The following is a 24463-nucleotide window of genomic DNA, read 5'->3' as shown; positions in this document are numbered from 1 at the left end:
TGCTCAGAGAAAAGTGTAACCCTAGTCTCTCCTATACACACCGCAGAAGCCATGTATTCTAAGTAGCAATAGTACAAACTGCAGACTCTTCAAAAGACATTTAAAAAAGCTATAAATTTATTGTCTTCGTTATATTCTTTTTTCAGTAAGAGTCCGAAAAGACTGAATATCTTAGAAAATATAGAAAATACTCTGGGACTGAAGTTCAATCAGTCCAACCTGGGAAAACCCTCTGGCTTTCTCATGAGCCACTCTTGACTGTTGTCTTAAAATTACTCCAGCTGTTATTACTGGCTTTGGAAAGTATCTACCAAAATGGGATGGATCTAAGTAGTGAGGCTGATGGATCATTTTTGCTACTACGTTACAAGAAGACTATTGCCATTCTCTCTCTTGTAAGTCTACTGTTGAAACCACTTGTGTCATTAAACAATGCCATCCAGGCATCTGCTACAATAGTAGCAGATCTTTGTCCAGTCATAGAAGCTACATTTGGATCAATCAGAGAGCTATCCATTGAAAAAGTACTGGAAGAAGCAAAGACTTCAGTCCAGAAGTTGAGTAATGAAGTCATTTATATTGAATCATTAAGGGAAGAGGACAAGAAGTGTTTGTTAAGACTACTGAAAAATTACACAGACCTGATTATTAAAAATCTATAACAGTGACTTCTAGATTATACTCAACCTCTATGTAACTTTTACAGACCCCTGTCCTATAAAACACCAACAGCTGAGTGGAGTGAGACACTACCAGCAATGAGGCTGGAATGTGCTCAGGACAGAATAGAGAAATTGAACACAGAGTGGATGGAATATTGTACGACGAATGAATGAACATTTGACTTCAACTTCTTTTTTTATCATCACTAGTGGCGTGAGCCGATCTTTATGCCATATTTCCTGGGATGAAAGAAGTAGGAATTTATCTCTTGCTACTCCCAGTCACAGCAGCTACAGTTGAGCTTTCTTTTTCATCATTGAATAGAATTTTGTGTTCGGAAAGAAGTCGCCTTCTGTCTGATGATGTGAATGAACTAATGAGCATATCAGTTGAAGGAATGTAAGACCAGGCACAGGAGAAGCCACAATAGATGAACACATTCCATCCAAGAAGTTCATTAACAGAGTTGAGCAAAACTATTACAAGAAACCAAGAAGGATGGAGACGTAGCGCTTCATACAAGGCTTGAGCAGCCAACTTTAATCTGTGTGATGATTTTAAAACATGAGTTAAATCTAATAAAATGGCCATGAAACATTTTCAGTTCTTACTATGGTGTCGTACAGCCCCGTACAGCCCCTCTTCATCCTCACGGTCCTATCCCCCATTGGCCCTGACCCCTCTGTAAATTCAAAAACCCTCCCTCCCAAATTTAAATTACTGGGAAAACACTGGTGATGTCATCAAGGGCTGAGGGGCGGGCAGGCCCGTCCTTAGGCATAGGCAACATAGGCAGCTGCGTAGGGCACCTGAAACTTTGGGGCACCACTGGGTCTTAGTGTCCACCCGCTTGTTTTCCTATCCCTGTTTTGACCCTTCCTGCAGGCTCCCACAGATGGCTGCTCTAGCCTGGTGAGTCTTCCTTGGGAGGGAATCTAGTAGTTAAAAGTGAAAAAACCTCCAGCCTGCCAGACCTATTAGCACAACATTGAAACTGTTAAAGAGACATTCAAGGGGCAATAAAACCATTTAACAGGCATTTGCCAACCCCAAGGTATATACTGACAGGTTTCAGAGGGGTAGTCCTGTTAGTCTGTATCAGCAAAAACAAGGACGAGTCCTTGTGTCACCTCAAAGACTAACAAATTATTTGGGCATAAGCTTTTGTGGACTAGAACCCATTTCATCAGATGTCCACGAAAGCTTATGCCCAAATAAATTTTTATACTGTCAGTTTCTGACTTTACTGACAAAAACAGTTGTGCATTAATGTAATATTTACACAGAACATGTCAGTCTATAGGACCTTAGTTAAAAATTTGCTTTAAAAATATTTCATTAGTGAGCTGGTGAAGATTATAAAATCACATTTCTAAAAAATTCTTGCATAGAGTTTTAGATGCACAATCATCTTTAGCCTTAAATGCGTGGATCTTCAGACATACAGTTTTTTAAATAAATCCTTCAAAAGACCTCCCTTATCTAAAATACACATTTTAATTACTATACTTAAAAAAAAAGTGCTTCCAAGTCTTCCTGTCCTTTCTGTCCATCCCTTCACCACCTCTCCCCCCACTCCCCACTGAAGAGAGCCCTTAAAGGGACAACAGTCCTTCCCTTCCAGATAGCTGGACAAAGAGTTCCCTTTCTTTACTTCTGACTATCCAACGAACTAGTTTTAAAAGAACTCTCCAGCAAAATCAGTACCTTAGTAAGACAAAATCCTTGTCATACCTAAAATCTTTGGAAACATTTTTTTAAAGTTGGTGAAATTTCATAACCATGTCTCTTGTTATGGAGATCACACAAAGTAAATTACTGTTCCCTTTTTCTAAAAGCAATGAACATTGTTATGAACACACTAAACCTCTCTGATTAATTTAAAAGAATGTCTTTGTTTCAGTGAGTTAAATATGTAGTAATCTGGAATGCTGGCTTAAGATTTGAGTACATTTAAAATATAAATTCAGTTTATAAATACTGATGAAGAAAATGTAAAACAGAGAAGAGCTGCATCATGTATTCCATTATATGTAATGTTGTATTCAGCAGGACAGCTGATTCACCCTTACTATGAAGTTTTTGCAAATAAATCTCTGACAAACTTCAGGGCACATCAAAAAACCTGTGACTGACATTTTTTATTCCCAAATTTTAGTGCTTTTAATTAGGTACTTTCTTCATGTCCATTCTGCATGAGGGAGAGGGCATGGAAGTCTCTGCGGGATCTCCGCCACCATGAGGCAGGCTGGGCATCTCATTATCCTTTGCTGTCAAGTCCCTCCTGCCCCTCCCCCAGCAGGCTGTGAGCTTGGGCTGCCATCCGGCATAGGGGCACCAGTTTAATAATACTGCGTAGGGCCCCATAAATCCTAAGGACGGCCCTGGGGGCGGGGTCTGTTATCTCGAAGCTGACTCCTTGACATTGTGGAATTTTATTGTGGGCTGGATCCTTAGCTGCACCCTTTACGCTAAGACTGTGATTTCCAAATGTCACTTGGATTAAAAAACAAAACAAAACAAAACATGAGTCTCTTTTGAAAGTCCCAGCAGTGCCCACATTTACCTGCTCGCTAGAGTGGGGCTCATTCACCTTCACCCCCTGACACCAGCGGAGAGTCCGGTCTGTTATTTCCACATGTCAGTGGGGTGAAAACAATCCACGAGCAGCTTGGGAAAGTCCCGGAGGTGCCACATTCCCAGGCTCAGCGGAGCGGGGTTTGTTCAGGCGCTGGGTGATCTCTGCCCACAGCCCCACCCGGACTCTGAATGGCCCATTTCCATATCCAGCCTCCATCTCTCTGTGCCTCAGTCTCCCCTCTCTGAAACAGGGGCTGGGATAGTTCCCGGCCTCCCGGCGGCGCTGTGGGGATAAAGGGATAAGAGCGTGTGAAGGGCGGAGACGCCTCGGTGAGGGGCCCCACATCGGTTATAATGAACTAATCACCTTCCGCTGCGTTAATCCGCGAAACATCCCAGTTTGCTGAAAGGGTCAGAGCCTCCCTGGTGTAAATCCGGAGTAACTCGAGTCTAGTGAAAGCAGCTGCGGTGACTTTACACCAGCGGAGGATTTGGCCCCAGGAGCAATTCGCTCCATCCTTTGGGTCTGATGCGAACCCCAATGCGCTTGTCCTGTTTATACTGACAGACGCTGTCCTGTGAGTCTGACACAGAGACGGGCCTCGGGGGAGCCAACGCGCCAGATCTCCGAGGGGAGAGCGACTCAGAACAGGACTCACTCCGGATTGAGGTTCACAACAGATGAAGCAAGGGATCTCTGCACCCAGCGGGGCTCTGGGCAGGAAGGGGAGACACATTGCCCGGGAACGGAAGGGTTAAAACTGCCGGGAGGTTTGTGTTACATTCACCCGGGTGCCGGGTCTCCTGTGTGAGCCCGGAGCGGTGTGTGTGTCACTGCTGCCCCCGCGCGGCTGCCGGGAGAAGGGCGGTTCCGCAGCCTGGGTTTTTGTAGGGTCACAAACCGGTTTCGTGTCACTGTGTCTCCCGCGCAGTAATAGCGGGCGGTGTCCTCGGGCTTCAGGCCGGTCATTTGCAGATACAGCTCACTCTTGGGATCATCCCTGGAGATGGTGAATCGGCCTTTGACGGAATCAAGGTAATATGTACTACTCCCACCGGGGTATATAATAGCGACCCATTCCAACCCCTTGCCGGGAGCCTGGCGGACCCAGCTCATCCAGTAGCTGCTAAAGGTGAAGCCGGAGGCTTTGCAGGAGAGGCGGAGAGAGTCTCCGGGCTTTTTCACATCCCCTCCGGACTCCACCAGCTGCACCTGGGACCAGATACCTGGGGATAAAGACAGGCCATTAATATCGGTATAAAAACAGCGGTAACACAATATTCTTCTATCTCTTCCTGTTATTCAGAGGAGGAAAATACCTTCCAAAGCAGCTACAGAGAAAATCACAAGGAGCAAAAATCCCATTTTCCCGGGTGCTGGACGGGAAAGTTCTCAGGGACTGGCTGGTAACTGCACAGACCCAGGGGTGCGGATTGTGTCTCCGGGTGCAGCCTGGGCAGAGAGAGGCACAGATTTAAACAGGAAAGTGTCTCCCTCATTTGCATGTCCCCGCTTTATAAGAGACACACACTCCTGCTGCCACTGATCTGAGTGACTCGCCCTAGGGCTCCAGGTGCAGGAGTCAGAGTGTCCCGTCCTATGTGTCCGTGCAGCCCCAGGCACAGGGCGCTGGGGTCCTGATAACACTTTTGGACCCTTGGGTGGAATGACCAGCTCCCTGCATTGACTTTATTTCACCACCCGGGAACTGAGGGCCTGGCTATTGTGAGGTGATATTGGGGCTGGCGGGGACTCAGCTGTGGAGCCCCGTTCCAGGCTCACAGGGGCCATGCAATGTCTGGTCAGGGGGGTCAGTGTCCAGGGAGGGGTCGTGTCGCAGGGATCCACTGGGCTGGGCCACCCGCTGGAGAGGGAAGATTCCCTGTGGCAGGGGAGGGATTGGGGACGGAGGCCCCTTTCCCTTCCCGGCAGTGACCGGCTCCATTGAAATGATCCGTGACACTAGAGACGTGATCTGAGCAAGCCTGGCTCGTGCTTCGGGCCGGGTCTGGGGCCCGCCTGTGGGTGCAGGAGGGAGAAGCTGGGCGGCGGGGAGTCTGAGGGCAGAGTTAAGGTTTTGCAGTGGAGCCTCCCTGACATTAGTGGGCCGAGAGCGGCGTGTCTGGGAGATTTTCTTTAGGGGGGAGTCGAGGGAGGATTCAAGGCTACAGAGAAGGAAGATGATTCTGTGTGACTGATATTTATATTAGTGTTTCTATTCCTGTTCCCAGTCACACGCCGCTTTCCATTTCCACTGGGATTGTAAACTCGGTGGGACTGAGGGAGGTATTATGGTCTGTGTCTGCACCGTGGCTAGAACTATGGGAGCCTAAACTATAATTAAGAGTATAAGAGGGGCCAGACTGGGTCAGACCAAAGATCCATCTAGCCCTGTGTCCTGTCTTCCCACAGTGGCCAATGGCAGGTGTCCCAGAGAGAATGAACAGAACAGGGAATCACTGAGTGACCCATCCCCTGTCGCCCATTTCCAGCTTCTGGAGACTCTGGGAGCCAGGACCACAACCAGCACCAAATCTATCACCGCTGAGCATCATCACCAATATCATTTACTTAGTTAATTACTAATAAGCAATCAAATGCCGACAGAAGCTTTCTCGTTGTTGTGTTTAAAGAAGTTTTGTGACTTGAACGCTACGTGTTTTTAAACCATCCTCAGGATGTAATATTGAGGGATAACAAAAAACAAACAAACAACCCACAAATATTTCCATTCACACTGACTTTCAGACAAGTACAGAATTCATGCTGAGACACAGATCTCCATTCCCATGACCACTCATGTTCCCTTTCATATCCCAACACTCATTCACACACATTGGAGAGAGAGAGAGAGAATGTTCTCAGGGAATGTCCCATAGACAGTTATACTGAATGATGCTCAGACGATGAGGGTGGGTGGCTCCATAATGCACCATGGTACTAGGCTCTCAGACTGGCTGGAGACCAGTTCATTGATGAGGTTAATCGAAGTGAGACTATGTACAGGGCAGGGAGTTAAATAAATCTATAAACAGACATGACCCAGCTCTCTGGCATTGACAAACAGGGATTTGGGGAATAGCCTTGTTCCCTTACGTAGCTGCCAGGATTTGTGTTTTCACCTCTCCTACTTTCTATCCACACACGGGAACTGAGAGGTGAACATGGGACTATTCTGGGCTTCTGCTGCAGCTACCAGGAAGGTTTGTGTCTGAGCCCAGGCTGGCTTCCCCTCACATTGTCAGCGTCTCTACACAGCGGTGTCCTCAGCTTTCAGGCTGGTCATGTGCAAGCAGAAAGTGGTGCTGTCCTTGGAGGCTGCAGATCTCCCCTGGATCGAGGAGGCGTATCTGTGGATGGAGGGATCATAGTACCTGGCCAGCCACCACAGCCCCTTCCCGGGCTCCCGTCTGAACCAGCACATCCAAGCGCTGCTCAGAGTGAACCTGCAGGTGGCACATTGCAGCGTGTGGGACTCTCCAGCCTTCTTCAGCGCTGGCCCCAACTGGGTCAGAACCACCTGCGAGTGGGCCCTGGCGGATAAGGGAGAAAACAAGGCAACGGTACATTGAAGCAGGGAATTTTAATCAAAGGGGGAAAATGAGTCACATTAACCACTGAATTTGCATCTCCTCCTCTTTACAACACATATCTTGGACCTCAGCCCTCAGCAAACTCAGCCTCCTGGAGGTGGGTGTGGTGGGAAAGTGTTACCTCAGTAAAGGAGAAGAGTAGAACTTTACTCAAAGAATAATTTCTGCAGGGTTCTCTACAATTTTTAGAGACAAAATTCCTTATTCGTTGCTCACCTCAAGAACATAAAAACGGCCACACTGGGTCACACCAAAGATCCTTGTAGCCCAGTATCCTGACTGCCGACAGTGGCCAATGCCAGGTGCCCCAGAGGGAATGAACACAACAGGGAATCATCAAGTGATCCATTGCTTGTTGTCACTCCTTCTCAGCTTCTGGCAAAGAGAGGCTACATACACCATCCCTACCCATCCTGGCTAATAGCCATTGATGGACCTATCCTCCATGAATGTATCTAGTTCTTTGGCCTTCATCACATCCTCGGGCAAGGAGTCCCACAAGTTGACTGTGCATTGTGTGAAAAATGCTTCCTTTTATTTTTTTTAAACCTACAGGCCATTAATTTCATTTTGTGACGCCTAGTTCTTGTGTTATGATAAAGAGTACATAACACTTCCTTATTTACTTTCCCCAAACCAGTCATGATTCTATAGACCTCTATTATATCCCCCCTGGATGTCTCTTGTCCAAGCTGAAAAGTCCCAGTCTTATTAATCTCTCATCATATGCCAGCTGCTCCATACCCCTCATCATTTTTGTTGCTCTTCTCTGAACCTTTTCCAATTCCAATATATTTCCTGAGATGGGGTTGTCGTCAGATGCTACTGGTGTGGTGCTCTGCTCGGTTCAATGTTGATATAATTGGCTGCATGTGTGATCCCTCTGTGTGCTGTCCCAGCTCTGCACAGATAGCTGACACAGCAGACCCCGAGAGAACTCCCAATGACCACAGACTCTAGTAAGGTATAAAGGCATGTTGGCCAGGATTATTGTCGAAGAGAAACACAGTCTCCAGCTCCCCAGCATAGAAGTCAAAGGTGCTGCTGAGGTGTGGCTAGCTAGTACTTATGTGCTCCCTGAAAATGGACTCAGCTCAGTCAGTGGCGGGACTTTCCACTGCCCCCTAGGCTGGACAAAGACACTGCCCCAAGGATACATTCTTATACACAGGTACAAACAAGTGTGATGGGGCAAGGCCAGATGGTTACAGTAAAGTCCTGAGAAACAGGTATGTTAGCCCCAGGCTAAACAAATCCCTAGGACCCTGGTAACCAAATGACACTTGCTCCAGGTTAATTAAGGCACCTGGGGCCAATTAAGATCTTTCTAGAAGGCAGTGGAGATAGCTATTTTCATTAGAACACCTGCAGCCAATCAAGGCAGGCTAATCAGGGCACCTGGGTTTAAAAAGGAGCTCACTCCAGAGGTGTGGGTGGGGAAGCTGAGAGTGTGAGGCTGTGCTGCTGGAGGACTAAGGAGTACAAGCGTTATCAGACACCAGGAGGAAGGTCCTGTGGTGAGGATAAAGAAGGTGTTTGGAGGAGGCCATGGGGAAGTTGCCCAGGGAGGTGTAGCTGTCATGCAGCTGTTACAGGAGGCACTATAGACAGCTGCAATCCACAGGGCCCTGGCCTGGAATCTGGAGTAGAGGGTGGGCCTGGGTTCCCCCCAAACCTCCCAACTCCTGATCAGACACAGGAGGAGTTGACCCAGACTGTGGGGAAGATCACTGAGGTGAGCAAACCTGCCAAGAAGCACAAGACCCACCAAGGTAGAGGAGGAACTATGTCACACAAGTTACACATCACTCCTGATGTATTGAGGTGCAACCCCTCTACATAGCAAGGTACAACCCCTCTATGCAGTAAGGTGCCGCCTCTCACCTTGTACATGTTGGTTTGAACAAAACAACTCTATCCATCCTATTACCCTTTTGGCCCTGTCATTGAGGTGGGTCAGCCTGTTCCTTGTTATCTGTGTGGAGTGTACAAGTATGTGAATGTTCTGATCTCTGCTGTTCAGTACCTTTTAAGTCTGTCTCTTTCTGCAGCATCAGCCCTTTCCTTGCCAGCTTCTGTGAGCAGGGCCTGCCTCTGGCTCACAGCTTCACTTTGCTTTACGTTAGCAAGGTCTTGACCATTACCTTAGTTCAGGTCTAAGCCTCATACGGGCCTCTGATACCAAGGTTTATATCTCAGGAACTCCTTTTACTACAGGGGCAACCACATCTGCATGCAGTATTCAAGGTGGGGGCGTACCATGGATTTATATAGAGGCAATATGGTGTTTTCAGTCTTATCATCTATCCCTTTCTTAATGATTCCCAACTTTCTGTTTGCCTTTTTTTGCTGACACTCCACACGGAGTTGATGTTTTCAAAGAACTGTCCATGATGACTCCAAGATCTCTCTTGAGCAGTAACAGTTAATTTAGACCCCACCATTCTATAGGTGGGATGATGTTTTCCAAGGTGCATTACCCTGCATTTTATCAATATTGAATTTCATCTGCCATTTTGTTGCCCAGTCACCCAGTTCTGAGAGATCCTTCTGAAGCTCTTCCTAGTCTGCCTGGGACTTAACTATCTTGAGTAGTTTTGTATCATCTACCAATTTTGCCTCCTCACTGTTTACCCCTTTCCCCAGATCACTGATGAATATGTTGAATAGGACTGGGCCAAATACAGACCCTGGGGCACACAACTATTTACCTCTCTCCATTCTGAAAACTGACCATTTATTCTTGCCCTTTGTTTCCCATTTTTTAACCAGTTACCAATCCAGGAGAGTATCTTCCCTCTTACCTCATGACAGCTTAAAGCTTCCACTAAGTTCTGTCTGCTTGTCCCTCTGCTCTTGTGAGATCCTTGGAGCAGTGTGATCTTGTGGGGGCACATTAACCTGGTACTTGAGAATCCAGCAGTTTATTCCTGGCTCTGCTACTAGTATGATGGGTGATCTTGGGCAAGAAATAACACTCCCAGTGCCTCAATGTGCATGTCCTTGAAATGTGGGGGAAATTATATTGAACCTCCTTTGTCAGTGCATTGAGATCTATGAAGGAAAGCCATTACAGAATAGCTAGGTCCGTGGTTCCTAAACTGGGGATGCTGCTTGTGTAGAGAAAGCCCCTGTTGGGCTGGGCCAGTTTGTTTACCTTCCCCGTCTGCCAGGACCACCCAGAAAATTCTGGGGGCCTGGGATCTTTGGCAGCAGGGGGCCCCACTTTGGTGGTAATTCGGCGGCGGGGGTCCTTCCATTCTAGGACTCACCGCCAAAGTGCCCCAAAGACCCATGAGGCCTGGGGTCTTTGGCAGCAGTGGGCCCCACTTCAGCAGTAATTCGGCAGTGGGGGGCCTCCGCTGCAGGTCTTTGGGGCACATCAGCGGCAGGTCCTGGAATGGAAGGGCCCCCCACCACTGAATTACCTCCGAAGACCCGGCTGCACTTCAGCGGCAGGTCCCGCTTCAGCAGTAACTTGCCGGCAGGGGTCCTTCTGCCCTGGAGCAGAAGGAACCCCCGCCAGCAAAGACCGGGAGTGGAAGAAGCTCTGGGGGTCTGGGCCCTGCAAGATTTTTCCAGGGCCCCTGGAGTGAACTAAGGACCCCCCTCCAGGGGCCCCAAAAAACTCTATTGGGGGGCCCGGGGCCTGGGGCAAATTGCCTCTCTTGCTCCGCTCTCTGGGCTGCCCTGCCATCTGCAGGTCTGGCCGATCATGGCTCCCACTAGCCATGGATCACTGTTCCAGGCCAATGGGGGCCACGGGAATCAGTGGCCAGCACATCCCTCAGCCCACACCACTGTCCGCAGCCCCTATTGGCCTGGAGCAGTGAACCGCAGCCAGTGGGAGCTGTGATCGGATGGACCTGTGGATGGGGCAGGTAAACAAACGGCCCAGCCCACCAGGGGCTTTCCCTACACAAGCAATGGCCCCAGTTTGAGAACCACTTTTCTAGAAGAATTGAAATAAATCTATCAAACTCTTTCTAGCAATGCTGGACTAGAAGACAAAATTAATATTTATTATTATTCTACCAGCACCTTAAATTAGTGGCAATTTGGGGGTTAGGGTCCCCTATGTTGTTATGAGAGTCCTAAGTGAAGAGACTCTGATGCAGAATCCTGCTCAGTCAGGCTGTGAATATTATCTCCCAGATGAGAGGCAGTGCACTCAGATGCCAGCCTCAGCTTCCTTCGGGGGTGGGAGAAGCTTTTCAGAGATTGCTTTGTAAAATTTGAGAGGTGGGGTTGGGAGAGTGAAGGGTCCTTCAGGGAGATAGTAGCTCACTGGGTCTGTGGGCTATATAAGGATGGGTGAAAATATGTCCCATGTTACTGAATCATATAGAAATACCTGAACACCCGCTAATATTTGTGTCCAGCAGGCGGGTTATACACAGTGTAAGGTGCCAGTCAGCATAAGGGTGTCACGGTCTGTTCCCTACTCCTGTCTGGAATGGTCACTGCTAGAGACATTAGCAAGCTCAGCTTTATTTTTGTCCTTGTGTTCTGCTCTCTCTATTCCTTTTCCCTCGTGTATGTTTTCTGCCATGTGAGTGTCGTTATTCAAGATGAATTTTTAGGGCCGTGTGAAGAAATGTACACATTAAGGGCTAAGCTCCCAAGGGGCCATGGGCATTTCAAGGCTGTTGCACTTGCTATAAGTAATTAAAGACTCATTAGAGCAGGGACTTGTTTCTCCTGAATCCCAGAGGCTGCGGTTTTCTGAAGCACCTGAAGGATTATAACAGGAATGGGGGGGGGGTGAGGAAATGCGGTGAGGAGCAGAGTGAGGGGCACAGAGTGTACTGGGGGAAAGGGGAAGTTGCGGGCTGGTCTCTGCTAACAGTGCGGTCAGTCCGTGTCTGTATCTGTGTGTGTGAGCAGGGCCGGCTCTAGGTTTTTTGCTGCCCCAAGCAAAAAAAAAAAAAAAAATTGGCTGTCCCTCCTCCCAGACATGAGCTCCCCCTCCTGCCCACCAATGGCCCCCACCCGCACCCCCTGCTGCCCCAGCACTGGGCTCCCCCAAACGTGGGATCCGCTACCAGCACACGGCAGCCGAGCCCTGGCCCAGCTCCGACTCTGTCCCCATGCGGTGGAGCTGCTGGGCGGTGCGGAGTGGGAGTACTTCCAGGTGGCGGCATGGCTGCGGGGAGGTGCAGAGAACACGGCCCCCTCCCTGGGGCTTCGCAGCACTGCTGGTGGCCGAGGTGGATCAGTTCGCACTCACCGCCCTCACCCCCGACATGCTGGCAGCCGAGGACTTGGAGAGCCCCTCAGACCTACTGCTCTTCAGCCTCACGGTGCCTTGGCCCAGCCCCGGCAGGAGGGAAGGCGAGGCTCTCCGGCTTCAGGGCTACCTGCTCAGCACCGATGAGCCCAGCTGGCCACTCACCTCCTCACACTGCCACCGCAGCCAGAGCTCGGCTCCAGGGGACCCTGTTTCCCTCCCTCCCTGGCTCCTCACTCACTCTGGGCAGGGCTGCCCAGAGGATTCGGGAGGCCTGGGGCAATGCAATTTCGGGGCCCCTTCCATAAAAAAAAAGTTGCAATACTACAGTAACACATATTTGGAAATGTAAAAAATAACTAGTGAAATACATTCAAAAATTAATTTGTAATAATTTGAAAATACACCAAATACATGATTTAAAAACATTAAATGCTTTACTGGTCTGTCTACATTTGCAATTACATAATGGGCAGTTGATGGGTGATGGTTGGTGCCAATGGGCTGTCACGGCCTGGGAGTGGTGCTGCTGTTGCCCAGGGCTGGGTGGGGGGATCTGGGCTCTGGGTTAGGGAGTACCCAGCTCACAGGGGCTGGGTTCAGGACTGTGGGGAGATGGGGTTGGGGGTTGTCTGGCTCAGAGGGGCTGGTCTCAGAGCTGGGGGTCTGGGGTGCAGGGGATGGGGTAGAGGGATGCTCAGATCAGAGGGGCTGGGCTTGGAGCTGAGAGTCAGGGCTGTGGGGGATGGAGTTGGGGTTGCCCAGCTGAGAGGGGCTGAGCTTGGAGCTGGGGGTCAGGGCTGTGGGGGGATTGCGGTCTTGGGAGTGTCTGGCTCAGAGGGGCTGGTCTCAGAGCTGGGAGTCAGGGCTGTGGGGGGGATGGGGATGGGGGTGTGTGCCCAGCTCAGAGAGGCTAGGCTTGGAGCTGAGGGTCAGGGCTGGGTGGGGAGGATGGGTTTGGGAGAGTGCCCAGCTCAGAGGGACTGGACTCAGAGATGGAGGTCAGGGCTGGGTGTGGGGGGATGGGGCCGGGGGGTGCCCAGCTCAGAGGGGCTGGGCTCGGAGCTGGGGGTCGGGGCTGTGGGGGATGGGGTTGGGGAGTGCCTGGCTCCTGCCTGGCCCCTTACCATTCCGCTTACCCCCTCTCCCCGACAGTGCTGCAGCGGCGTGGTGTCTCCAGCCGGACCTGAGTTCCCGCCGCTCTGCTGCAGCTCGCAGCTCCGACCCCTCACCAGCTGAGACACCGGGGGATGGCGGAAGACAGAGGCGGGGGGAGCCTCTGACATACCCTGCGGGGCCCTGAGCCTGAGGAAAATTGCCCCACTTGCCCCCCCACCCTCCACGCCCAGGCGGCCCTGACTCTGGGAGCCCCTCTCGCCGCCGCCGCAGCCCAGGCTCGGCTGTGTGAGATGCTCCCAGAGCGTGTGAGGAGCCGGGGACGGAGGGAGGAGGGGTCCTGCTGCTGCTGCCACTCCCTGCGGCGCCGTGTGTCCGAGTGGGGTCTGCAGGGCACCGTCGGGCTGGGCAGTGGGCGCGGATCCGGCTCGGGCGAGTGGCTGCGCCAGGGCCGGCTCCCGGCAATGATGCCCCAAGCAAAAAAATAAAAATAAAAAAGGGGGAGCGGAGTGCCGCCCCTTCGAAAGTGCGGCCCCAAGCACATGCTTGGAGGGCTGGTGCCTAGAGCATGGATTTTAGTTTCTGTTTTGGGCTGGGTGGTTGGAATTCAGGGGTCTAAGCTTCCTGGACCCCCAGAGGGGCTTGATTGAGGGGTCCTGGCTGTGCCTCCAAGCTCCGCTGTAACCTGCATTCCTGTTGTCCAATAAATCTTCTGTTTTACTGGCTGGCTGAGAGTCACTGTGGGTCCCAGGAAGAGGGGTGCAGGACCGGACTCCCCCACACTGCGTGACAACTGGTGGCAGCGGTGGGAGATACTGCACCCCGTGGACGGCGCTTCCTGCAGTAAGTGACTGGGGAGCAGTAAAATGAAGGGACGATTTTAGGGGTGATTAACCCCTGGGAGTGTGTGCCCAGTGAGAAGGACTTTGCAGTAACAGGGTCCCCCGGGGGATTGCAGTGAGCTGTCCCAGGGACGGAGGAGTCTGCAGCTCAACCCTGGCAGAGAGGTGGTGACCTCAAGAAGGGCTGGTGCACTAGGGGTCCCCCTGGAAACCGTGGGGAGCGGCGAGCACCCCGGCCTGTGAGTGGCCAGCAGGAAGATGTATGCCAAGCTGCGCAAGTGCGACCTGCTGGAGCTGTGCAAGCAGAGGGGGCTGCGCCCGGGGAGACGCACCAAGGACCAGCTGATTGCCCAGCTGGAGGAGGGAGATCGCTTGAATGAACTGATCCCTGTCTCTGAGGGAAGCAGCCAGGCAGATGAGCACAGGCACCAGTGTCTGTCCCCGCTGGGAGTGGTCAGCCGGCGGCTGAGGGCTTCCCGAGACCCCACCTTCCTATGCCTAGGGGAAGAGTGGGGAGGAACCCAGCGGCTACTGAGGGCACCGTGACCCCCTCGGCCAGCAGGGGATCCTCCCGGCAAAGCTCACCCCCCAGCAGGGGATCCTCCCGGCAACGCTCGGCATCCGTGGAGCGGAAGCGGCTGGAATGGGAGAGAGAGCTAAAACAGAGAGCTGGAGGATCGTGAGAAACAGAGAGAACATTACCAGGAGGAGAAAGAGAGACAGCATCATCATGAGCTGTAACTGGCGAGGCTGAGGGGCAGCGGGCCCCAGCTGCGGTGAGTGAGGGGGAGCCCAGGACTGCGCGGAGCTTTGATAAGTGCATCCTGGCTCAGCGTAAGGAGGGCGAGGACATGGACGACTTCCTGATGCCTTTGAGACGGCCTGCGAGCTGCAGCAGGTAGCTCTGGCAGACAGGCTCCGGGTTCTCACCCCCTTACTGGCATTGTACCGCCAGCTGGGAGAGGAGGAGAAAGGGAACTACGATCTATTCAAGCAGGCCCTGCTGCACGAGTTTGGGCTGACTCCTGAGATGTACCGGGAGAGGTTTCAGAGTCAGGATAAAACCCCTGAGGACTCCTATCTGCAGCTAGCCGTCCGCCTGGAGGGATATGCCAGCAAGTGGGCAGATGGGGCCCAGACGACGGGGGACCTGGTTAAACTGCTGGTACTGGAGCAACTGTATGAGCGGTGCCCATCCGACCTGAGGCTGTGGTTGAGGGACCAAAAGCCAGAGAACCCATGACATGCAGGGTGGCTGGCTGATGACTGTGTGAAGAGCCGGTCAGGGGGTGGCAGGGAGGAGTCCCAAAGAAACAGACCCCCTGCAATGCAGAGAGAGTCATCCTGGGACCTCCCACAGGGGGAATAGGGAGAACCCACTCCCAAGGGGAACGTCCAGTGTCAGGGACAACCGACCAGTTTGAGGGGACCAACGGGACATGAGCTGCTATCAATGTGGCCAGAGGAGCCACATAAGGTCCCAGTGCCGCAGGCTCAAGGACAGACTGAGCAGACTGACCCCACACCGGGTTAACTTGGTTGAAACCCAGCTGGACGAGGGGCAGCATTCGCAGGAAAGGGGGCTGGCCACGTACCACCTGCGAAGGAGGGAGGAGGGCCCCAGGTCAGCTCCTCTGTGGGGCTGGATGCTTGAGGCTCTGCATTTTTGGTTTACAGGGTGGGCGCGGGGCTGCCCCTCCGGAAAGAGTGCCTTGTTTCCCTGGAGGTAGATGGGAGGGAGGTCACTGGGTACGGGGACATGGGTGCAGAGGTGACGCTGTCCCAGCCCGAGGTGGTGGCATCAGATTGGATGGTGCCCGACACCTACCTGACCCTGATGGGTGTGGGCGGGACCCCATTCAAGGTACCCGTGGCGAGGGTACACCTGAAGTGGGGGGCCAAGGAGGGCCCCAAGGATGTGGAGGTACACCAGTATTTGCCCATGGAGGTGTTAATGGGGGGGACCTGGAGGTCTGGCCAAGCAATGCCCGGAGTGTCCTGGTTGTGACCCGTAGTGAGAGTTGGCACAGGGCACTGCACCCCGACAATGGGGAAGGTACTCTGCCCGAGGCGCAGGACCCTAACCTGGTGGGGAGGGAACGCCCAGGGACACGACTCGAAGAGGCTGCGGCCTCAGACCCAGCCAGTGAGAGAGAGCAGGTCCCCATCCCTGTCCCAACTGCTGAGGTCCAGGCCGAGTTGCAGAAAGATCTCTCCTTGCGGAAGCCCAAGGACCGGGCTGACCTTAGTGCGGTACAGACCATGAGGAGAGGTTGCAAGGAGAGGTTCCTGTGGGAGAAGGGGTTCCTGTACTGAGAATGGGCTCCCCCAGGGGAAGTAGAGTCATGGGGGATCAGGAGGCAGCTGGTGGTTCCCCAGAAGTTTCGCCAAAAGCTACTGTACCTGGCCCATGACATCCCTCTCACAGGGCACCAGAGAATCCGGCGCACCAGGCAGAGGCTGCTACAGAACTTTTACTGGCCTGAGGTCTTTACCCATGTCCGACAGTACTGCTGATCCTGTGACCCCTGCCAGAGGGTGGGGAAGGCCCGGGACAAGGGGAAAGTGGCTTTGAGGCCTTTACCCATCACAGAAGAGCCTTTCCAGAAGGTGGCCATGGACATAGTGGGACCTTTCAGCAAGGTGACCCAGTCGGGAAAGAAATACATTCTGGTGGTGGTAGATTTCGCCACTCGCTATCCCAAGGTGGTGGCTATCGAAGCAGACACAGTGGCAGATGTGCTGCTGACCATTTTCAGCCAGATGGGGTTCACCAAGGAAGTCTTAACGGACCAGGGGTCCAACTTCATGTCGGCGCTGCTCTGGTCCTTATGGCAGAAATGTGGGGTCCAGCACAACTGGGCCTCAGTGTATCACCCCCAGTCCAACGGGCTGGTGGAAAGATTCAACGGGACGCTAAAGATGATGCTAAAAACATTTATGAACCAGCACCTGCAGGATTGGGACAATTACTTACCTCACCTGCTGTTCGTGTACAGGGAGGTACCCCAGGAATCTACCGGTTTTTCGCCTTTTGAACTGTTATATGGAAGGCGGGTAAGGGGGCCCCTGGACCTGATGAGAGACGAATAGGAGGGGAAGGCCACTCCCGAAGGAGAGTCAGTGGTGGAGTATGTCCTGACCTTCCAGGAAAGACTGGCCGAGCTCATGGGCCTGGCCAGGGAGAATCTGGCATGAGCCCAGAGGAAACAGAAGGTCTGGTATGATTGCATGGCGCGGGCCCATGCCTTCGCCACTGGGAATCAGGTGATGGGTCTCATCCCCGTGAGGAAAAACAAACTCCAGGCTGACTGGGAAGGGCCCTTCAAGGTTGTCAAGCAATTAAATGAGGTAAACTATGTGGTGGAGCTCTCTAACCAGGCTCATAATCGCCGGGTGTACCATGTGAATATGATGAAGCCATACTATGACAGGGGGAATGTGGTGTTGGCCGTGTGTGGACACTGGGAAAAGCAGGAAGATGACCCTTTAGTGGATCTATTCCCTGGGACAAAGTCTGGTTCCCCCTTGGAGGCAATTCCCCTCTCTGATCAACTGACCCTGGCCCAGCACGCTGAGATCAGAGGGGTGCTGCATCTGTACCGACAGCTGTTTTCCAACCAGCCTGGATGCACTAATTTGACTGTCCACCTTGGAGACCGGGTCACATCCCCCGATAAGATGCTCCCCTTTTCGGGTCACCGGGAAAACTGCCCAGGATCTTGAAAGAGAGGTCAGGGACATGCTGGCTTTGGGGGTGATCCAGCTGTCTTCCAGCCCTTGGGCCTCGCCTGTGGTGCTGGTCCCCAAGAAGGATGGGTCAATCCGGTTCTGTGTGGACTATCGAAAGCTCAATGCCATCACCGTATCTGATGCCTACCCTATGCCCAGGCCTGATGAGCTCCTAGACAAGCTGGGAGGTGCTCAGTACCTCACCTCTATGGATCTTACCAAAGGGCTACTGGCAAGTGCCACTGGACGCAGATGCCAGGCTGAAATCGGCCTTTATCACCCCTCTGGGGCTCTATGAGTTTCTGACCCTGCCCTTCGGCCTCAAGGGAGCACCGGCCACCTTCCAGCGCCTGGTGGATCAGCTACTGAGGGGGATGGAGAGTTTTGCCGTGGCGTATATTGACAGCATCTGTGTCTTTAGCCAGACCTGGGAGTACCACATGTCCCAGGTTAAACAAGTGCTGGACCGACTCCAGGAGGCTGCGTTAACAGTAAAGGCTGATAAGTGCAATGTGGGGATGGCTGAAGTATCTTACCTGGGCCATCGGGTGGGCAGCGGCTGCCTGAAGCCAGAACCAGCCAAGGTGGAGGTGATCAGAGACTGGCCTGCTTCCCAAACCAGAAAGCAGGTCCAGGCCTTTATTGGGATGGCGGGGTACTATCGAAGGTTCGTGCCCCATTTCCATAGCCACTCCCCTCACTGAGCTGTGCAAGAAGGGGAAGCCAGACAATGTGGTCTGGACTGAGCAGTGCCAGGAGGCTTTCCGGGCGCTGAAGGAGGCTCTGGTTAGTGGCCCAGTTCTGGCAAACCCAGATTTTGACAAACCCTTTATGGTGTTTACCGACGCCTCAGACACGGGACTAGGGGCAGTGTTAATGCAGGAGGATGAAAAGCGGGAAAGACACCCCATCATGTACCTGAGCAAGAAGTTGCTACCCTGGGAGCAGAACTACGTGGCCATTGAGAAGGAATGCCTGGCCATGGTGTGAGCCCTTAAGAAACTGAAGCCATATCTCTTTGGGCGACACTTCACCGTGTACACCGACCACTCTCCCCTGACCTGGCTGCACCAGATGAAAGGAGCCAACGCCAAGCTCCTGAGGTGGAGCCTGCTCCTGCAGGACTATGACATGGACATGGTCCATGTGAAGGGAAGTGCCAACCTGATAGCGGACGCGTTGTCCCAGAGAGGGGGCCCTGAACTTCCCCAGGTCACTGGGCAGAGTGACCCCGCTCAGTTCAGTCTCAAAAGGGGGAGAGATGTTATGGAGTAGGGGCTATCTGTGTGGGGGATGGGAGAGCCTGGTATGTCTTTAGGTGAGGGACAAGTGCTCAGCATGTAACCTGAGCCAGGGAGGGGTGTCAACACCTTTGCCTGGGAAAGTGGACAAAGGAAGGGGCCAGCTGGAGGGAGTGGAGTTTTAGTTTCGATTTTGGGCTGGGTGGTTGGAATTCAGGGGTCTAAGCTTCCTGACCCCAGAGGGGCTTGATTGAGGGGTCCTGGCTGTGCCTCCAATCTCTGCTGTAATCTGCATTCCTGTTGTCCAATAAATCTTCTGTTTTACTGGCTAGCTGAGAGTCACTGTGAGTCCCAGGAAGAGGGGTGTAAGACTGGACTTTCCCAAACTCTGTGACAGGTGGATGACTGAGTAGGAGCACCAGACAGCCGCACAGTCGATGGGAGAGAAGTGGTGCTTTCAAAGGGAAACCACCGCCTCTCTCTAGCTGTGTGACTGCCCCTGTTCCTCCTGAGTCCTCCACCCATGTTCACAGGGTCACATTTGGAAAGGGACTGGCGGATGGATGGGGAGGTTCCAGGGGAGTGGTTAGGGGCAGGGGTCCAGGAGGGCAGTTAGAGTCAAGAGTCCTGGGAGAGGATGGTCAAGAGATAAGGAGCGAGGGGTTGGATGGGTAGGGGATCTTAGGGGGCCAGTTAAGGAGCAGGAAGTAGGAGGGGGCATATAAGGGGCAGGGTGCAGGCTGGGTACCTGGCCCTCCATACTGTTTCGCAACCGCAATGTGGTCCTCAGCCAAAAAGTTTACCCACCCTGAGCTAGAAGCATGTGGTTCAACAGTAAAATATTCAACAGTTGAAAAAGTGAAGGACTCTCTTAACACATTCAAGAAAATTGCATTCATCAGCCATGTATGCACCAATGGAAATGGGCATCAAGTATTCAGTGTTTGTGTGCATTAACTTGATGTCAGGGGTAGGCCAGTAGGTGCATTTCTAGATGTTCAAGTGATAGAAAACACATCAGCTGCGTCTGTGACAATTCGCATCTTAGAAGAGTTAAATTCTTGTCAATCGAACCCCAAACACATGGCTGCTTGTGCATTTGATGGAGCTGCAAACTTTTCTGGAAGACATGGTGGAGCACAAGCTTTGCTCAGAGAACAGTGTAATCCTAATCTCTCCTTGTCATAAACAGATAAGTAAGAGTTAATAGAACAGAAGTGCTTCATATCTCTTTGCCTGGAAAGGGTTAACAAGATCAGTGAGCCTGGCTGTCACCTGACCAGAGGACCAATCAGAGGACAGGAGACTTTCAAATCTGGAGGGAGGGAAGTTTTTGTGCTGTGCTGTTAGTTTTGGTTGTTGTTCACTCTGGGGGCTCAGAGTGACCAGATGTGCAACCAGGTTTCTCTCCAATCTCTCCAATCCAGGCTCTTATAAGTTCAGACTAGTGAGTACTAGGTTGATAAAGTGAGTTAGGCTTATGGTTGTTTTTTTATTTGCAAATGTGTATTTGGTTGGAAGAAGTTTAATTGTGTATTTGGCTGAAAGGAGTTCAGATTGGTATTTTTGCTAAAAGGATTTTAATTTGTACTTGTATACTTAGGCTGGGAGGATGTTCCCAGTGTCTATAGCTGAAAGACCCTGTACCTATTCCATTTTTTTTAAATTTACAAAGATAATTTTTACTGTTTTTTCTTTCTTTAATTAAAAGCTTTTCTTGTTTAAGAACCTGGTGAGACCGCAGGGGACTGGGTCTGGATTCACCAGGCAATTGGTGGGGAGAAAGGAGGGAAGAGGGGGAGAGAGGCTGATTTCTCTCTGTGCCAGGGTTACTTTCTCTCAGGAAGAGTCTGGGAGGGGGAAAGAGAAGGAGGGAGGAAGGTGAATTGTCCTCTCTGTTTTGTGATTCAAGGAGTTTGAATCACACAGTGATCTTCCAGGGTAACCCAGGGAGGGGATCCTGGGAGAGGCAAAGGTTGGGGAAAGGGTTTACTTTCCTTGTGTTGAGATCCAGAGGGTCTGGGTCTTGGGGGTCCCCGGACAAGGTTTTGGGGGAGACCAGAGTGTACCAAGCACTGGAATTCCTGGTTGGTGGCAGTGCTACACGTTCTAAACTGGGATTGAGTTTAGAGGAATTAATACTGGTACCCCATCTTCTGGATGCTAAGATTCAGAGTGGGGATTATACCATGACACTCCTATACACACCACAGAAGCCATCTATTCTAAGTAGTACTAGTACAACCTGCAGACTCCTTAAAAGACATAAAAAAGCTATAAATTTATTGTGTTGATTATATTATTTTTTCAGTAAGAGTTCAAAAAGACTGAATATCTTAGAAAATACTCTGGGACTGAAGTTCAAATCAGTCCAGCCTGGGAAAACCCACTGGCTTTCTCATGAGCCATCCTTGACTGTTGTCTTAAAATTACTCCAGCTGTTATTACTGGCTTTGGAAAGTATCTACCAAGATGGGATGGATCTAAGTAGTGAGGCTGGTGGATAACTTTTGCTACTATGTTCAGAGAAGATTATTGCCATTCTCTCTCTTGTAAGTCTACTGTTGAAACCACTTGGGTCATTACACAATGCCATCCAGGCATCTGCTACAATAGTAGCAGATCTTTGTCCAGTCACAGAAGCTACATTTGGATCAATCAGAGAGCTATCCATTGAAAAAGTACTGGAAGAAGCAAAGACTTCGGTCCAGAAGTTGAGTAATGAAGTAATTTATATTGAATCATTAAGGGAAGAGGACAAGAAGTGTTTGTTAAAGCTACTGAAAAATTACACAGACCTGATTATTAAAAATCTACAACTACGACTTCTAGATTCTACTCAACCTCTATGTAACTTTTACAGACCCCTGTCTTATAAAACACCAACAGCTGAGTGAAGTGAAGCACTACCAGCAATGAGGCTGCCATGTGCTCAGGATAGAATAGACAATTTGAACATAGAGTGGAATATGATAGGACCAATGAATGATATTTGATTTCAACTTCTTTTTTCACCATCACTAGTGGCGTGAGCCGATTTTTATGCCATGTTTCTTGGGATGAAGAAGTAGGAATTCATCTCTTGCTACTCAGTCACAACAGATACAATTGAGCTTTCTTTTTCATCATTGAATAGAATTTTGTGTTCGGAAAGAAGTCGCCTTCTGCCTGATGATGTGAATGAACTAATGTGCAGATCAACCGAGGTAATGGAAGTACCAGACACACGAGAAGCCACCAAAGATGAACGCATTCCATTCAAGAAGTTCATGAACAGAGTTGTGCAAAACTATAAGAAGAAGGACTTAAATGTTATGCTTCATGGAAGGCTTGAGTAGCCAACTTTACTTCGTATGATGATTTAAAAACATGAGTTAAATCTAATAAACTGGTCATGAAACATTTTCAGTTCTTACTATGGTGTCACACAGCCCCCCTTCACCTTCACTGTCTCATACCTCATTGGCCCTGGCCCCCCTGTAAATTCAAACCCTCCCTCCCAAATTTCAATTACTGGGAAAACACTGGTGATGTCATCAAGGGCTGAGGGGCGGGGTCTGTTATCTCCATGGTGACTCTTTGTCATTGTGGAACTTTATTGTGGGCTGGATCCTTAGCTGCACGGTTACACTAAGACTGTGATTTCCAAATGTCACATGGATGAAAAATCAAAACAAAACAAAACGTGAGTCTCCTTTGAAAGTCCCAGCAGTGCCCACATTTACCTGCTCGCTAGAGTGGGGCTCATTCACCTCCACCCCCTGACACCAGCGGAGAGTCCTGGCGGTGATTTCCACATGTCAGTGGGGTGAAAACAATCCACGAGCCACTTGGGAAAGCCCCGGCGGTGCCACATTCCCAGGCTCAGCGGAGCGGGGTTTGTTCAGGCGCTGGGTGATCTCTGCCCACAGCCCCACCCGGACTCTGAATGGCCCATTTCCATATCCAGCCTCCATCTCTCCGTGCCTCAGTCTCCCCTCTCTGAACCAGGGGCTGGGATAGTTCCCGGCCTCCTGGCGGCGCTGTGGGGAGAAAGGCGATAACCGCTTGTGAAGGGCCAAGATGCCCCGGTGTGGGGCCCCACATCGGTTATAATGAACTAATCACCTTCCACTGCGTTAATCCGCGAAACATCCCAGTTTGCTGAAAGGGCCAGAGCCTCCCTGGTGTAAATCCGGAGTTACTCGAGTCTAGCGGAAGCTCTTGCGGTGACTTTACACCAGCGGAGGATTTGGCCCCATGAGCAATTCGCTCCATCCGTTGGGTCTGATGCGAACCCCAATGCGCTTGTCCCCTTTATACTGACAGACGCTGTCCTGTGAGTCTGACACCGAGATGGGCCCGGGGGCGTCAACGCGCAAGGTCTGCGAGGGGAGAGCGACTCAGAACAGGACTCACTCCGGACTGGGGTTCACAGGTGAAGCGAGGGGATCTCTGCACCCAGCGGGGCTCTGGGCAGGAAGGGGAGACACGTTGCCCGGGAACGGAAGGGTTAAAACTGCCGGGAGGTTTGTGTTACATTCACCCGGGTGCCGGGTCTCCTGTGTGAGCCCGGAGCGGTGTGTGTGTCACTGCTGCCCCCGCGCGGCTGCCGGGAGAAGGGCGATTCCGCAGCCTGGGTTTTTGTCTGATCACAAAGCGGTTTTGTGTCACTGTGTCTCCCGCACAGTAATAGCGGGCGGTGTCCTCGGGCTTCAGGCCGGTCATTTGCAGATACAGCTCACTCTTGGGATTATCCCTGGAGATGGTGAATCGGCCTTTCACTGAATCAAGGTAGTATGTACTACTCCCACCGGGGTATATAATAGCGACCCATTCTAGTCCTTTGCCAGGAGCCTGGCGGACCCAGTTCATGTAGTAGCTGCTGAAGGTGAAGCCGGAGGCTTTGCAGGAGAGGCGGAGAGAGTCTCCGGGCTTTTTCACATCCCCTCCGGACTCCACCAGCGCCTGGGACCGGACACCTGGGAATAAAGACAAGTTGTAAATATAGATATAAAAACAGCGATAACACAAGATTCTTGACACTGCCCGTTATTCAGGTGAGGAAATACCTTCCAAAGCGGCTACAACGAAAATTACAAGGAGGAAAAATCCCATTTTCCCTGGTGCTGGAGAGGAAAGTTCTCAGGGACTGGCTGGTAACTGCTCAGACCCAGGGGTGCGGATTGTGTCTCCGGGTGCAGCCTGGGCAGAGAGAGGCACAGATTTAAACAGGAAAGTGTCTCCCTCATTTGCATGTCCCTGCTTTATAAGAGACACACACTGCTGCTGCCAGTGATCTGAGTGACTCGCCCTAGGGCTCCCGGTGCAGGAGTCAGAGTGTCCCGTCCTATGTGTCTGTGCAGCGCCGGGCACAGGGTGCTGGGGTCCTGATAACACTTTCGGACCCCTGGGAGGAATGACCAGCTCCCTGCAGTGACTGTATTTCCCCACCGGGGAACTGAGGGCCTGGGTATTGTGAGGTG

At 51.6% G+C, this 24463-nt stretch overlaps 3 gene segments (V, D, J or C); all 3 read right to left on the bottom strand.

The window, feature by feature from the left end:
• Positions 1-4027: 4027 nt before the first annotated feature.
• LOC127031730 (Ig heavy chain V region 3-like) lies at positions 4028-4665 on the bottom strand. The segment is given in 2 exon segments: positions 4028-4470; positions 4564-4665. Coding segments are annotated over 2 exon segments (489 nt in total).
• A 1829-nt stretch (positions 4666-6494) lies between these two features.
• LOC127031729 (immunoglobulin heavy variable 3-74-like) lies at positions 6495-12085 on the bottom strand. The segment is given in 3 exon segments: positions 6495-6777; positions 11883-11983; positions 12068-12085. Coding segments are annotated over 3 exon segments (402 nt in total).
• An 11127-nt stretch (positions 12086-23212) lies between these two features.
• Positions 23213-24160, bottom strand: LOC127031728 (Ig heavy chain V region 3-like). The segment is given in 3 exon segments: positions 23213-23362; positions 23571-23959; positions 24050-24160. Coding segments are annotated over 3 exon segments (585 nt in total).
• Between the last annotated feature and the right edge of the window lie 303 nt (positions 24161-24463).

The sequence above is a fragment of the Gopherus flavomarginatus genome, chromosome 11 (assembly GCF_025201925.1).
Source record: "Gopherus flavomarginatus isolate rGopFla2 chromosome 11, rGopFla2.mat.asm, whole genome shotgun sequence".
Classification (NCBI taxonomy): Eukaryota; Metazoa; Chordata; order Testudines; family Testudinidae; genus Gopherus; species Gopherus flavomarginatus.
Note: the sequence above shows the minus strand (reverse complement) of the source record. Positions and strands in the feature narration are given on the sequence as shown.